This window comes from Lagenorhynchus albirostris, chromosome 21 (genome assembly GCF_949774975.1).
Source record: "Lagenorhynchus albirostris chromosome 21, mLagAlb1.1, whole genome shotgun sequence".
NCBI lineage: Eukaryota > Metazoa > Chordata > Mammalia > Artiodactyla > Delphinidae > Lagenorhynchus > Lagenorhynchus albirostris.
Window position 1 is genome coordinate 10124832 of NC_083115.1, and position 16444 is coordinate 10141275.

Below are 16444 nucleotides of genomic sequence, written 5' to 3' on the forward strand. Positions count from 1 at the left end.
TGTCAGATATCTTAGCAAAGGCACAGAAGATCTGTTTCTTAAATCATTTTCTCAAGAGAGCTAACATCGATGGGGCACTTACTACTGCTGTTATCTCATTTAAGCCTCAGGATAACTTTATGATAATAATTTTATTATCCCAATTTTACAAATAAGGAAACAGGCATGGAGAGATTAAGTAACTTTCCCATCACTATACAGGTAAGGAGCAGAACTGGGATTTAACCACCTTTTTTTTTTTTTTGCGGTACGCGGGCCTCTCACTGTTGTGGCAGCCGCTCCACGACACGTGGGATCTTCCCGGACCGGGGCACGAACCCGCGTCCCCCGCAACGGCAGGCGGACCCTCAACCACTGCGCCACCAGGGAAGCCCCAGAACTAGGATTTAAATGCAGGCAATCAGGCTGTAGCACTAAGTACCAGGTACCCTGTAATAGTGAGGCATTTTCGTACTAAAGGACAGGCGATGAAACACACAAAGCATCTGTTACACTGCCTGGAACATGGTAGGATATTTAGTAAATAGTAACTCCCTTATTAAAAGTACAAAATACTAGTGCCTGGCATGTAATGTGTTCATTGCTCTCATACTGGTTCAATATTTTCTGATTACTTACATACTTTATGGTCTTTTCTTCCCATTTTTCCATCATATCATTTTCTCATTTTGCAGATATGAGAACAGTATCCCAAGTTTCTCCCACTCTCTCAAAATCATTCTCCAAAATAAACCCGCTTCATTCTAAAATTAGTATTTAATGTCTTTAATAATTACATCATCTAAGTGGTCACAAGTCACCAGCTTGAAACAGATCACTGGACATTCCTCCTGTTCTGTAAACACGCGCTGCCCTGGTAGTGACGGGGCACTTCATACCCAAGAATGTTTGACAAGCACTTCAGCCTGGGAAGCCACTGAGTTAACAAAACAGGTGGGTGATGTCACCCGGGAAGCATATGGCCGGCTTCTAGCCATTTGGGATACTAAGTGTTTTGATGTTTCCACCACTTGTACTGACAAACGCCCCTTCTGCCGGGGGTGAAGGGAGACCCAGTAGCTCTAGAACTGAGCTAGGCTTGATAATGAATGGGTTCCAGGTCATTTAAAAGGAAAAATAAAAATAAAAAGAATCCTTTGCAGTGTTTTAATGAAAGAAAAACATCAACAGAGATTCATAGAAGAAGCTTAGAGCCAAATACCAAATGGGCGGGGGGAGGGGGGGAAGCTCTGGTTTTGTAATTCAGGCTTCAATAGATAAAGTTTGCTGAGCTGAATCAATATGAAAAGTCTGGATATGGGAGATCCAGCATCTAGGAGGTGCAGGAAGTTACAGCACCCTTGGTACATGGATCCTCGTCACAAAGCCCAGGATTAGGCTGAGGTTGCTTTTTTTCTTTTTTTGAGCAAAGAAGAAAAAATCAATGACCCCAAGGGCCTGGGAACTATTAGAGTCATTACTGCGACACAGATAATTCTGTTGAACATCTGCCGCCACAACAGCGTGCAATTCAGTATAAAAATGCGATGCTACGAAACACAGCTACGTATGTATCACATACCAGTCACACGTGTCGCATGAAAGTTAAAGGAATCTTTTTCCCCTAAAGCTATCCCTCCAACAGATGTGTTTATGCCTCCGCATATAATACAGCACACAGTGGGGCTGAGGGGCTGAGTGCTCTCAGCCTTCTCTCTCCCTTGACTGTCGTGAAGTAATGTTATAACCTCCAAAAAGAGGCTTGGCTGTTGCATGGGCATCGTGTAGGACAGCAAGTTTCAGCGGCTGTTTTAAGAAAGGGGTGAAACCTGGGATTGAAGGGCACTGATGGAGGAGCTATTTAAGAGATGGGTGTCCTGTAAGCCCTAATTTGAGCCAGTATGCCAAGTGGCGATGCTATAGTTATGGCATCTAGAGGTCATTCCTTTGAGGATGCCTGAGGACTACAGAGTGCAAAGAAGCTTGAAAAAGAGGTGTGGGTTTCCCTCACAAACCATTATGGCTCTCAGTTATTCACTCTCCTAAGATAAGGAAAAGTACACTGACAGCATTACAAGGGAAACGACAAGAAGGAAAAAAACAGTGATTTCAAAGCAATACTATTTAACGCCAGGTGCTTTCACCTAAAGCAGGTTTCAAGTTGATCGTTGTTTTTGAATCAAATGAAGAATAAATATTCTTATCTGCTTTATAGGGTTTAACAAGCACAAGGTGCCCGGGAGGGGGGTAAAAAGTTCCTCCCCAAGGAAGACAACTACCTGATGGAAAAGAGAGATACACTTTAAAACCAACCTAGAGCCAAGTTCACTCCAGATTCTCTGGGAAGAGAGTCAAGAGAATGTCACTTAAAGATGCCAATCTATCTGGTTCAGAGGGAATCACAGCGGTGGGACTGGAAAGCATAATGAGAGTCACCAAGGAAACTCTGGGACGCTGTGTCAGGAGAGAATATTAGGTAGTCCCAACACAGCTGCCTACCTAATAGATGAGATCTGTAGGGCACAGAAATGCCTGTTGGTTCTTAAAATCTCTCCCACCCACCACGGGTGCTTATCTGAAATGCCTATGTTAAGTAAGGCATTGCTGCCCTGAAGCCTTGACAAAGTGCAGACCTGTTACCTGAAAGGGATGCTACTTCAAGCCACCGTCCCCTCCTTAATTCATCAGACCTCCTCCAGAGGACCACAGAAACGTCTGAAGGCAGAGTACTCCCAGGCAGGACAGGACAACACTTAAAGAGCCCCGCAAATAACTCTTTACAACTTTACCACTGCGGTCAGGTCTAAGAGCTCTTTCATTTACTAAGATAACCTGCGAGAGGACAGTAGAGAATGTCACTTAGGGAGATTGCTAATCCAGCTCCCCACTTCAGCCCTTGTTGAATAAAATGCGATCGGGTGTCTCCAAAACAGGGATAAAGTAAGGAAAATTTCAATACACGCTCATGAGAGCTAATGAAGGTGATCTGCCCAGCAGCATCCTATCATAGAAGCATGCACAGGAATGGTCAGTGGCCAAACAATTACTCTCTGTTCAATTTGTTTTGCTCAAAACCTGTTTAAGGTCTCTGCCAATAAGCCAGGCTCTGAAATGCTCTCAGCGATGCCAGTAAGAGAACTGGGCAAATCTTGTTTACTTCCTGCAAGGAACGGGCAAACACTTCTGTAAGATAACAGAATGCCATTGAACTAATTCTTCAAAAATACTTTACGAAGTGTGCTGGGGGATGTTCCAAGTGCCTTGAGGTCTCTGGATCAATTAATAATTGGGAAGTGCAGAGGCAGAAAAAACCCCTTATATTCTTCCCCCACCCCTCCGTTTTTTTTTAAAGCATCCTCTTCACTTAATCACTCATAAACAAGTATTTATTTGGGGCGCCTCCTCTTTCCAAGACAGTGTCGAAAGCATCAGCCCTTCTTAGGGAAACAGAAGGTGAAACTGTCATTCACGTCCGTGAACCGATGATCACGCACTAGACTGATCTCTAGAAAGCCTCAGCTGCCATTTCATTCTATTATATAACCAGTGGGCAACTGGGTTCAAAAGTTCAAATGAACTTTTGCTTTGGGGCATCTCTTGGGAACATAAATTAACCACATTTATCAAAGAGGTTCTGAAAAATAAAACTGCAAAACCGAAAGTTTGAGAACCTTTTTGGGGACCTGATTCCTGGCACTGGGCTGGATTTTATCTGCTTCGCTGACCTCTAGGAATCCCTCTCAGCTGATCTGAGCTCCGATACCGCAGGGCTGAATCCGAGTGAGAGTCCGCGCACACCGCGACCCTGCACTCCCTCCCCGGAGCCCAAAACACCGACGCGCGACCGCTCGCGTTCTCTCTAGAGCACCCCGTTCTTCCGAGCCAGGCGCTGCGAGGGGAGACCCGTTCCCGCTTTTCTCGCTAGAGGGCAGGCGGGGCCCGTGCAAAGCGCTGCTGGCGCTGGACACGCGCGCACCCGGCCTCCGCTCCTGCACGCCGGGTCCCGCTCCCGGGCTGGGCTCGGCTCTGGGGTGCTGGGCAAAGGCCGTGCCAGGGAGCGCGGCGCGTCCGGGTCCTCCGGAGGCGCGGTCCCGGCTTCCGTCCTCACCCTGAGCGCGGGTTGCTGGCGCCCGGGTGGGGCTCGACGCCCAGGTGAGGGGCGGCCCCATGGAGGGCGAGCACCGCCCGGCCCCGCGGACGGCCGGGAGCAGGGCCAGGCGCCCGGAGCGCAGGGCGCAGGCAGGCGAGGGCGAGGCGGCGGCATCTGAGAAGGAGAAAGAGAAGGAGAAGGATCGCGGAGCCCCGGCCGCGCGGCGCACTCACCTGGGCTCGGGCCGCCCGCCGCGGGCGCAGGCTTCTTCCCGGAGCCTCGGTCCTTCTTGCCCTTCCCCTTGCCTCTGCCTTCTTTGCGCTCCGACATCTCGCCCGAGAAGTGCACGCTCTGCGCGGACGGCGCCCGGCGGAGGCGACGCGCGACAAGTTTGGTCCAAGGGCTGGGATCGGCTTTGGGAAAAGTTTGTCCCTCGAGGGCGGGGGGCGGAGGCGGGTAGAACCACCGGCCGGGCTGCGGCGCGCGCGCTGCGCGGGGGGCGTCTCCTGTCGCCGGCGGGGAGCGCGGGGACGCGGCGTGCGGTCCGGGCCACCTGGGACTGGCGGTCGCTGCGTCCGGCGGTCGCGCTCGCTCTCGGGGCGGCCCCTGTCGCGCAGGGAAGTGCTCGGTTCCCGCCGCTGTCGGCTCCTGTCGCGGCCTCTGTCCGGCGCGCTCGCAGCCCGAGGAGGGAGAGGCAATCACCGTCCGGCCAGCGCTTGCGTCGCCCGGCAGCCGCAGTCACCCCGCTCCTGCCCTCCGCGCGAGCCCGGAGTTTCGACAAGTTGGGGGGAACTCCTCGCCGGCTCTTTTTCAATTGCCCCACCGCCAACCACCTCCCGCCCGCAGGTTGGACGCTGGCGCCTCCTTCTCGCCCTCCCCTGGCCTCGCCCCCTCCCTCGTCCCCGCCACACCCCCACCCCGAGGCGCGGACACGCCACCGGGAGGAGCCTGGGCTCGGCGCTCGCGGGCGCAGCCCCTTTCCCTCCCCGAGCCGGCCTGGGCGGGGGGCGGTGCGCTGGGCGGCTGCCGGACACCCCCGACAGGGGTCGCTGGAAGCCGCGCGCAGCAGCCGCCGCCGCCGCGCCCGCGGGAGCCGGACCACGCGTCCCAGGGAGATTCCGAGACCCAGGAAGGGATCCGGACCCGGGGCCCTCACTCCTCGCTCCTCGCTCCGCTTCCCCGCCAGGCAGCGTCCGGGAGGGCTGGTCCCTTCCCTCCAGCGCGGAGAAAATGGTGGAGACAAATTTTGCAGCTCCGACACCTGCCCGGCCAAATTAAGGCCCTGGAACCCGTGGGAAGGAGAGAAACGGCTGCTGTTTTCTCATTAGAGTTTGGGGTTCCGTCCTTTCTTTCTTTAGTGAAAAACCCCACACGCACGTAGGGCAAAGATAAAACTCTGGGTGGAAGAGTAAGGCGACTGTGGATACACAGGAAGGGCTCGGGGGACCGTAAAGATGGTTAGATAAATCCATCTTCGTCGATCTGCTCCTGGGATGTGTCTGTGTCCTGCCTTCGTGTGTTTAACAACGTGCCTGACAGACTTCTCATCTTCAGCTTTTCCTAAAAGAAATAATAATAACCTGGCCTCTGCTAAGGGGGAGGGGGGTCTCCTAAACTGTATCTCTCACTACAGCTTAATTATTCAAGTTGTAACTTAACTGATAAAACCTGGGTTGGAAAGCAATCGACAATAAAATTACTGCGCTAGCTAGAGTCACTCAGTTCTGCCGAGAGAGCAAGTACGGGGAGGTAAAGTGGAGAGACAGAACCAGAGGTCCTGAATTCGTCAGTGCTAGCTTTCTCCGATTCAAACTTCCCTCAGAACTGCGGGTGAAACCTACTTCGCCTTCCCTTGTCCTCCCTCTGGTGGAGAATTCTAAAGAGCAGTGAAATCCAGAAAACGTTAGCACCCTGCTGCGAAGGACAACAGTGAAAGGCCAGGGTAATCAGCACCGCGTAATGAGCCAGAATCATGTAAAGCAAACGTTCTCATAGATGTATGGCAGCTGTGGCTAAGTCAGAATGTTCATTTACAGTGATAGGCCCACGTGTTGTTTTCTGGAACAGGTGAGTACCGTCCACCCACATGTGAAATTTACTTAGCCCTCTTTAAAAGTAATTTGCTCCTGATTTTCCGTCCTCCGGGATTAATGCTAACTGAACCATTACCTACTGACAGCCTTCTTGGTATATTTTCCAAATGCCACCATTTAGATAAAGGTGAAATCTGGGGTGCCTTCTTGCTATGTATGTGGAGAGGGAGGGGGGACAAAAACAGTTATTTAAAAACTGTCCTAAATTAAGAATGATTTTATTCTCCTTTAATTTGTACTGTAATAAGAATCTAACTCTATTGGGTGGGTTAAGTCATTAATAGATATCTTAGCAGTAATGCCATCATTTATTTTGAAAAATTTGATGTCCAAATATCTTCTGATAACCTTCCAACGAACACCACACATCAATTATACTGGGCCATAAAAACAGCAAAATCAGGGAGATTATGAATACTGAATAGCACTATAATATTCCACAGAGTCTAATGTAAACTGGAACTGAATGATGGTTGAAATAACTCTGCTTTCCCAGGTGGGGCCACTACTTAACAAACAGGAAAACAGCAAAACTCAGAAAAGGCGAGCCCTTTCAAAAAGGGTACTTTTTCTCCAGGATATGAGACCCTGTAAGGGCTTAGTATACAACTGCTACATGTTACCAGATACATCATTATTTTAGAACTGAAGGACAGAAAGCAGAAACGTCTTTTGGAATTAAAAAATAAAGTTTCAGATCTTTCCAAATAAAACAGAAAGCCAGCTGGAAAATCCAATTTGAAATTGCCCTTAAATTATTCATCTCTGTGGTCAGGAAGTAGCAGATGAATTTGTTGTTGTTGTTGTTGTTTTGCATTTTTATAAATCCTCGGAAATGATCAGAACAGGGATGGAGAAAGGAGGAAACCTTTCTTTGCTTTCTTGAAAATCAAAATATTAACCTCAATTTAGAAACAATGACATGTTTTCATGGTATCGTTTTATTAATTTGTTATGTATTGTTCAGCTCTTAGAGTCTGTATCATACAGGGTATATCAGCTCTCAGGTAATATATGTCAACCTGTCAACATATGTCAACTCGTGAAAACTAGAGTGGGTATTTATAAATAAGCAACTTGAGAAATAAAGAAAGACAAAATGGAGCTCTTATATTAAATGACAGCTTATAATAAAGGCAATCCTGTGCCATAACACTTTTCTTTGGCGAGGCTTAACTTTTAGAAGCACCTTTAGAATCCACAAAGCTGGCCAAATATACCCTTTCTCTCATGAATTCCCATTTGGAAAATACTCCAAGAAAATCTTAAAAAGAAAAAAAAACCAAAAGTGAAAGAACATTAACATGTGAACATTTTTAAATTTTTGCAAAATATTGTGCATACTGACAGTAATGGGAATTTCATTTTAAATTCTGCAAATAGATATTTTTAACTTTTAAAAAATGAAGTAACAAGATAATTTATGTAGATTATTTTTTTAAACTTTGCAACAAATTCATTGTTAATAAAGATGCATGGATACAAAAGAAAATCTCCCTCACCAGAGCCAGCTCCAGCACGATCACTAAAGGCGCATGACTTATTCATTAATTCACAAAGCATTTACTGAAGTAAATGCTCAACAGTAGAGAAACTGAAAGAAAGAAAAAAAATTGCCCCATTCTCATGAAGCCAAAATAATATGAGAAAGGCATGAAAACAAATTAATTATTACAATACAAACGAAAAGCAGAGCCAGATAAGTTTTCCAGGGCCTGAAGCTCATGAGATTTGGGAGATCTTTTTAAAGGGAAAGAACACAAACTTAAAAATACAAATTTAGATCCAAGACTGTTAAAGGGAGCCTTGGAAGTGAGAGGCCCTGAAGCTTCCTTAGCTTCATGGCAAATTCACTTCTAGTGATTCCAAGCATATTCCACTATCTGTACAATTATATACTAATTCAGAAATTAGATACTACTTTCACGTACTATCACTATAAAGAGAAGACATTAACAGGCAGTCAAAAGGAATACACATTTTTTTTTTAGATTCCATATATATGTGTTAGCATACGGTATTCGTTTTTCTCTTTCTGACTTACTTCACTCTGTATGACAGACTCTAGGTCCATCCACCTCACTACAAATAACTCAATTTTGTTTCTTTTTATGGCTGAGTAATATTCCATTGTATATATGTGCCACATCTTCTTTATCCATTCATCTGTCTATAGGCACTTAGGTTGCTTCCATGTCCTGGCTATTCTAAATAGAGCTGCAATGAACTGAAACAAGCAAAGACTATAATGTAAGGAAAATAAGATGAAAGCAGCTTTAAGAATTCACTAATCAGCAATTGTCCTGTATGTTTAGTTAGACTCTTAGAATAAACACGCAAACCGAGTTCATTAAACAAAAGTCTTCTGACCGACAAGATACCCACGCAAAACTGGAAATCGTGTGCTCCGGTACATTTGGAAAATATTAAACAAAATTCTTAACTAATCATATTCTGTCTGCTGTGAAGAGTCAGTTTGATAACAAATTGTGAGTTTAGAATCCTAAGAAAAATACTAAAAACGGTAACATACAAACAACACTAAAATGAGACCTGTGTTTATACTCTTCTGCTTTGTGTGATTTTTAAACATTATCCCACACCAATGATTGTTATTATTATTATTGTTTATCATTATTATTAATGATAAGATTACTCTCATGATTGTAGGGATACATCATAGATTAAAAATGGATTATACAGCTGAATACTAGTGCCTACTTTCTTTTTGTGGACACTATCTGAAAAACAGGCCTAGTGTCATAAACCTCTTCTCTAATAGGGTGGAGATGTAAGACTTAATAGTCTTTGAAACGTTTTATTTTCTTTTAAGAAGAATACCATCTCATGCAGCTTTTTGATTTCTCTTTCTGACCTCCACACTATTTATCTTTCTCATCCCCTTGCAACACATACTTAAGATGTGTATGTGATGCAAATACCTCAAATGTATATATACATGCATATATGCATACACATATACATATGTAGATATCCATGTGTGTATACATCTGTATTTGTGAGTGTATGAATGCATATGTGTGTGGGTGTATAGTTATTGCTTCTCTTTCCTCTACTGGGAATGAGAAACACTGTCTGAATTTGAACGCGAATCTATAAAAGATGGAGATCATATATCCTTTTATCCACTTTTTTCATATCGCTATCCATGAGAATTCTCAGCACCGTACTTTGCACGCAGTAAGCACTAAATGGCTTTGCATATAATGAATTTAAATAGAATAGGATGGATATAAAAAGACTGGTTCTGATATTACCATTTCTGTCAATCAATTACCAATCACCTACCCTGACAATCATCTTTGCCACCTCCTTTCTGCAGCCAACCCCTCCCCAAATCCTGTCATTTTGACTTGTCTCCTTTTATTTCTCATCACTAAGTACCACCCAAATTTAAGCCTTCGTCTTATCTTTTCTTTGATCATAGTAAAGCTTTCCACCTGGACTCTTGCTCCCTCCAATTATTTTGCTACATGCAGCAGTCAGAGGAGTCTTTTTGAAATGCAGACTTAACCCAGCCATCCTTTGCTTCCCAGAACCATACCCAGTGTCCTTGTAGGGCTAGCCTGTGCCTAACTCCAGCCTGATCTCACTACGCTTCATCCCTCCCTCCCTATGCCTCATGCATGAAGGCTTCTTTGCAACATGCCTCTAATACTTGTCATTCTTTCCAGCCTCAGTGCCTTTGCACTTACCGTTTCCTCTGCGTGAATTTACCACACTTGGCCTAATTCCACTTACTGCTCAGGCTCCAACTGAATTTCATTTGCTTAGAAGGGCTTTCCATTACCTTTGAAAATGATTTTAATCTCCCATCCCATTTTTACACCTCCTTCAGAACATTTCTTCCAGTTTGTAATTATTTTTTGTGTGTGATTTTTATTTTTACAAGGATTTTTTAAATGATTTTTTACAGTGTTTTTCTTATACAATGATCTGTTCCCACTGGACATTAAATTTTTTGAGGGCAAAGACTGACTATTTCATGTTCTATGTTATATCTCTAGCACTGTGCCTGTTTCATCATAGCCAATTACATACATTTTGTTAATTGGTGAATAAAGGAGGATAACTAGAATTGCTTTATATGTATATAAGACTATACATACATACATGTATGTATGCTTATGTTTATTTGGTCAAATTTTAAAATGATAATGATGTTTATGGTACCAGGCATGACATTTGGGGATAATTTCTGTTGAATAAGCCTTTCTAAGAATGGACATATAGAATAAGAATCTTGACTTATAGGTGTAATTTCTCAAAACTTTAAGAGGTGAGGTGATAACTTCTGTGAAATGGTAAAATCCCACGAAAATACTTACCTTTTTTTTAATTGCCTCTGCAAATTTCACCTGTAGATTACATTTATTGGCTCCATTTCCTTCCTTGCATTTGTATGAGGTGTTAGAGAGACCCATAAAAGAGCTGGGTTTTAGCAAGGCTGTTCTAACAAAGTGATAATGGATGAAAACCTTTAAACACAGCATTGTTAACAGAGAGTTAAAAACCCCTTTCTAGCCTTGGCGTCATACAAGGTTCCTATTCCCATAGGATTATTTTTCACTTAACACACTAGTGGTAAGTCCGTATATAGTCATTTTAGCAAGTTGCACCCAGTAACCACCTTACAGTTATCTTTGAGTTCAGATTTAACTCCCTTAGTATTTTCCTCACTTCCCATCATGCATATCCATATAACAAAGGGATTTGTCCATACATGCATCGGGTTCAGATTCTGTGAACATCTAATATACAGCCCAGAGAGAGATTCAGATGCTTCGGTGTCTTTTAAGAGTCATCCCACAGGATCCTCCAAGGTTAACATCTTTCCTTTCAAGAGTCACTTTATTCATTATTGTGAAAAGATTCACCCCTGCTAAATGTATAATGATGTTAAAATACAAATGTAAGGTCGTGAGTGATGAATTAGTACTTCAAATATTTGAACAGTGCAAATAATTTAACAGATCAACTCCGCTTTGGTATGTCCCAGAAGAGACACCTGGTAGAAAACATTTCCAAAACAGATTATAGTACATCGGAAATTACTTCACAATGTCATCAGGATAACTGGTCTGTATGGAATGAAATCCTGACCCACAACGTTATGTACCTGGCCTAGGCATGTAATAACACCACAATTATTCTTTTTCCTTCTTTCTCACGTAATTCCTTCTAACCTCCTTACTAAATCTTTATGAATACTACCCTCCCCGCCTTTTTTTTTTTTTTTTTCCAGCTCCTGTTCAAGTTAGAGCCCAATACTTCATATATCTGACTTGACTAGGGATTTTTAGTTTTGAGCTCAGAGCCAAAAGTGAAGTTCTCAGTGGAATGTTACAGTCATCTCCACCCCTGGACCCCAGCCTAGAATTCTAGTTCCTTTGCAACGGACCAACTTTCAACATACTAGATGTTTGGGAAATTTTGTGTATGCGTGTGTTAAAAAATTTATATCTTTCACTTCTCATTCATTTGGGAAAAGAATTTCACAAGTATTAACAACTCAAGAAAGCAATTCATCTTGTAAAGATGATTTAGCAGAATAATTAGATAACTTGACAGAAACTAAATGACCATCCAAAAAATAACTGGTGACCAACCATGCAGAAGATTACATTCTTATGGAAAATGCTGTCTTTTCTGCTTAATCATAAAGACTGTGTTTGTTCCAGCTCTTTCCCATAAATACAAGATGGAGACCACCTCGTTCAAATGGTCCAGGAAACTCTGGTCTTGCCCAGGGTCTTACTCAGCATGTAGGGTTCTTTAGAGTCCCGAGAAATTCTGGGGGTGATCCCAGAAACTAGATATTCAACTGAATGTCTAAGAAATATGTTTGGATTAGTATTTGAGTGATCTTTGTTCAGTCCTAGAGCAGACTGAACTCTTTAAGATCCTATAGAGCAGATACATTCAGGCACAAAAAATTCTGTCAGTCCATCTGGGACTTCTGTCTTCAAGACTGACCAAAACCAGCCCTGGTATTTGTAGGTAGGAAGAGAAAGTCACTTTTACTTAAGTGGCAATTATCTTGCTTCGGAATTACATCAACTTTTTTTTTTTTTCCTGTTGTAGTTGTGGTTTCCAAAAGATCATCTAACAGAATGAGGTGGAAATCCACTATCACTTTTATTTTCATAATAATAAGTAGACCCCTGAGAGCCCGCAATGTGCTAGGATTTACATCAGTGTGTGTTTATTATGGGTACTAAAACTATACAGTATTTCTAGCTCAGAAGTGCAAGGTAAAGAACTTAATACATATTTTCTCAACTCATTGTTTTCTTTTAAAATTTACTTTTTCCCTCTTCCCTGAGAAACTTTCATTAAGCTATTACCAATTCTTTCCCTCCCTTGTCCTACTGCTGAATCCACCCTGACAATCCCTGATGCCAGGTCACTCCAATTACCCAATTTTCTCCATGAACATTATCTTTCCCTGTTCTAACAAAGAAGCCAGAACAAAAAAAAAAAACCTCTCTTAACCCTTCCTTTCCTTTTATGACCAAACACTTTCAGTTCTTTTTTTATCAGCTCATGGAAACCACCTGCTCCCCCAACTCACAACCAATCTCATGGAACTGCTCGGAATTCACCAGTGCCTTCCTTATTGTCATATGAAGTGTCGTCCTCCTTAGTCCTTATGCTTGGGGACACTGATACGCACATCATCTTGAAACCTTCTCCTGGAACTCACAGTAATATCTTGGTGGCAGAACTTTCTCTTTTTGCCAATTCTTTTTCTTTTTTTCCTACCTATATCATAAATGCTGGCTCATGGCCCAATATTTAAAACTCTTTTTCTTAACTACATGATAATCCTAGGAAAATATCATTCACTACCACTGTATCAAATTTTGATAATTCACAAATGTGTGTGTGTATACTTTTTTTTCCTAAACTCCAAGCCTCAATTTCCACTACCTCAAACTGACCAGTTTGTTAATTCCCATCCCTCTCCCCCGCCCGCCCCCCCCGCCGAATCAGACATGGTTCAAGATCAGAAACTAGGTGTCATCCTTCATTTTTCTCCTCACATCCTCCTTTCCTCCCCGATTCCAGCCATTTGATGCCCCAGTCCCAGCGCTCTTATCTGAAGCAGCTTTAATCCTCATCACCTGTCTCCTTTGCTTCTCCCCTGAGCTGGGTCCTCAGTCATTCTCTGACCGTTTTTCAAATACCCCTCTTACTGCTTCAGCTTCCATTCTCACACCCAGCCATCCTCCTTCCAGCTACCGGAGTTAATCTTCTAAAATACAGCTATTATCTTGTCATCCTTTATGTAACATTTCTATGGATTCCTGTTGCTATAAAGTTGCAACTTCTCCTTAGAGGTTAGTCAGGTCCTTCCCAATTCAAGTGCTGCATAAATATTCAACCTCTCTTCTCTTCCCCCGGGTAGTGCGTATACTCTGGTCACACTGAACTGTATCTTTTCTTACTTCTATGCCTTTAACTCTGTTTTTCCTTCTCCCTAGAATTTCTTTCCCTTTTCTGCCTAGCAGGCAGACCCAACTCAAAACTCACCTTTTCTATTTTTCCCTGATGCTCCCCTCACAATCGCTGCTGCACATGTGTCTTCCTTATATGTCTCTTGAGCTCAGCACCTTTATTACTATCATTATTTGTTTTCAAGCCTGTCTCCCTGCTCTGCAGGAAAGATGCCTCAGGAATCATCTCTCTAGTTCCATAAAGTACACATCTGACATATGTATATTAAAATGCATAGACTATAAATGTATTCAAAGAATCCCCAATTTACATTTAATTCAACTTCAGAGTGACTGAGTAGCAGTTGAAGGGCTTTGAAATCTTTCCAAATTTAACGTTTTACTCCAACGCAAATGGGACTTTCGCTAAGTAATTACAACTTTTCCAAGCTCTGCAGCTGTATGAGCCCAATCTTAACTGACTTGTTCAACCGGAGTTACAGTTAGCAGGATTCAAGAACAAGGCTTGCTGGTTTCTACCACTATATTTTTGTGTACTGAAGTCCATTTAAGCCCCCTTGCTGACCTACTCTATGTCTTATTTGCCCATATTAAAAAAAAAAACTTGTATAATAATATCAATACTTGTTACACATTAACCATCATAATGAGGTATTATGAAGTTCAACTCATCCCTTATCTGTAAATTCCTCTATAAAGAAAAATAAGTTTATGATGTAGAACCTTCATCTTGATTTCTGAAAACTCTAATGATAACTCTGGAAGGGAGAAGGAATGTCCCTTTATATAGTTGATATTTTTTGATTGCTTGAAATAGCCTCCATCTCAAAGACTGCTGGTAACTCTGCAGCCCCATCTACCATTCCCCACTCTCTGCTTAAGTGTCTGAGAGCCTCTGAGGGTCACAGTCTCCACCTTGGACCTTAGATGGAAGCCTGTCTTCAAGAAAGCACCAATGAACGGGACAGAGCTTTGAATTCTGACTCTGCTGCTTCACAGCTGGCTACTCATCTGTAAGGGGGGGGACTATACTACCAATTGTAATAGATGACTGTGGTGAGAACTAAGTGAGCTCACGGGAGTCGTGTCCAGCCTACAGGAGGCGCTAGAGAAATGGCACCTCAATTGGTTGTCAACTGTCCGCTGACTTCTAGCTGCTGCTGCTCCTATCAAACATCTCTGAGTCCAGGCCAACTTTACTAAAAGAAGCATTTTGCCAAAAGGATAGGTGATTTTTTTTTTTTTTACCATTCAGTAATGACTGAATAGGTAATTCTGAATTACCCCAGGCCATTGGCACTTAAGGCTACAAAGAATAAGTAAAACTAATGAAAATCAGATATTTTTATGGATTTGAAGTTTTCACCACACTGCTCCTAATTCACCTCCTCTCATCATCCCTTTCTGGGTTTTCTGTAGGACAGATGACTCTTCACTGGCTCAGTGGAAGGCAGCAAAGGGAAAAAGGAGGTAAAAAAGGAAAACTAGTATTTGAATGAGTAGAATATTTAGCAGAAGATTTTATAGGTAGAAGTCTAATTCTAATCACAAGATTCCTGTCCCCTCGTCCACACACCCTGTATGATCCCCTCTTCTTGAGTATGGGGGGAACCTATGGATATTATGGTTATGGCTCCTGTGCTTAGGTTATCAATCAGTTGACTATGAGTTAATCCAGAAGGTGGGTCTGACCTAATCAGGCGAGTCCTTAAAAAGAGGGCTGAGCCCTTCCTGAAGAGAAAGATCATCCTACTGACTTTGAAGAAGTAGCTGCCATGTAATGAGAGGGTCACATGCCTAAGAGTGGAGGGTGGCCTCTAGGAGCTTAAAGCAACCTTGGCTGACAGCCAGCAGGAGAACAGGGACCTCAGTCCTACAACCACAAGGAACTGAATCTTGCCAACAGTGTTGATGAACCAGGAATAGGACCTGAGCTCTAGCTCAGAACACAGCCCAGTTGATGGCTTGATTTCAGCCTTGTAAGACCCTAAGCAGAGGACCTAGTTACGCCCTGCCCAGACTTCCAGCCAACAGAACTGGGAGCTGATAAATGAGTGTTGCTTTTGGGTGCTAAGATTGGGGTGATCTGTTACAAAGCAATAGTAAGCTAATGCAGTTATAAAAACATCTTAATTTATACAGTGCTTTAGAAAGCAGATATCGAAGGGGCTGGAAAATGACAAATGGGAAGAAAGTCTGGAATCTGCAGTGACTCTCCCCACTCTGCCACTTCCTAGCTCCATGGATTTGGGGAGTCACTTAACTTCCCCAGCCTTAATTTTCCTTGTCTGTAAAATGAAGGGCTGAATGATGGACAAGATGCCTCCAAGGTGCTTTTATATTTTACATCCTTAGATGATAAAACTTTTATTTTTTGAGAGGATAAAACAAGGCACATGGGGAAGTAATGTAGAAACTTTCACAGATGGCAGCTCAAACCCAACTCAGAAATCCTAGCTCCTCTATTTGTAGACCATCCTGTCTCCAGCCCATTCTCTGAGCTTCAGCCAGACTCACAGGCATTAAATGGACTCCAAGAAGGTTTATAAGCTTCACCCACAGGTCCAAAGGGGATCTGAAGAATTGTGGCTTTTTTCTATTTTTGGAGGGTAGGGTTTTGTTTTTATTTCTCACAGGGAGATTTTTGGTATATGTTTTCTGCCAAAATAATCAGTAAGATAAAGCACCTGCCATGGAGATGAATGCTATATAAACTTTGATGTGCATCCATGGTGGACATAAAAAACTTTTCTATAAATAATAACAATTTAACTCAAAAATATATCACAGCCTAAGGATTC

At 43.1% G+C, this 16444-nt stretch overlaps 1 protein-coding gene across 6 annotated transcripts in view; it reads right to left on the reverse strand.

Moving 5' to 3' along the window:
* The window catches only part of NRG1 (neuregulin 1), a 1016158-nt gene that overhangs the window by 209726 nt on the left and 789988 nt on the right, over positions 1-16444 (reverse strand). For 4 of the 6 annotated variants that reach the window (XM_060136227.1, XM_060136222.1, XM_060136229.1 and 1 more), the window contains exon 1: positions 4303-4837. The exons of the other annotated variants lie outside the window; for them this stretch is intronic. In XM_060136227.1, coding sequence (XP_059992210.1) covers positions 4303-4399 — 97 coding nt within the window. In that variant the 5' untranslated portion in view covers positions 4400-4837. Of the gene's footprint in view, positions 1-4302; positions 4838-16444 lie in introns of those variants that run through there. 6 annotated transcript variants of the gene reach the window in all.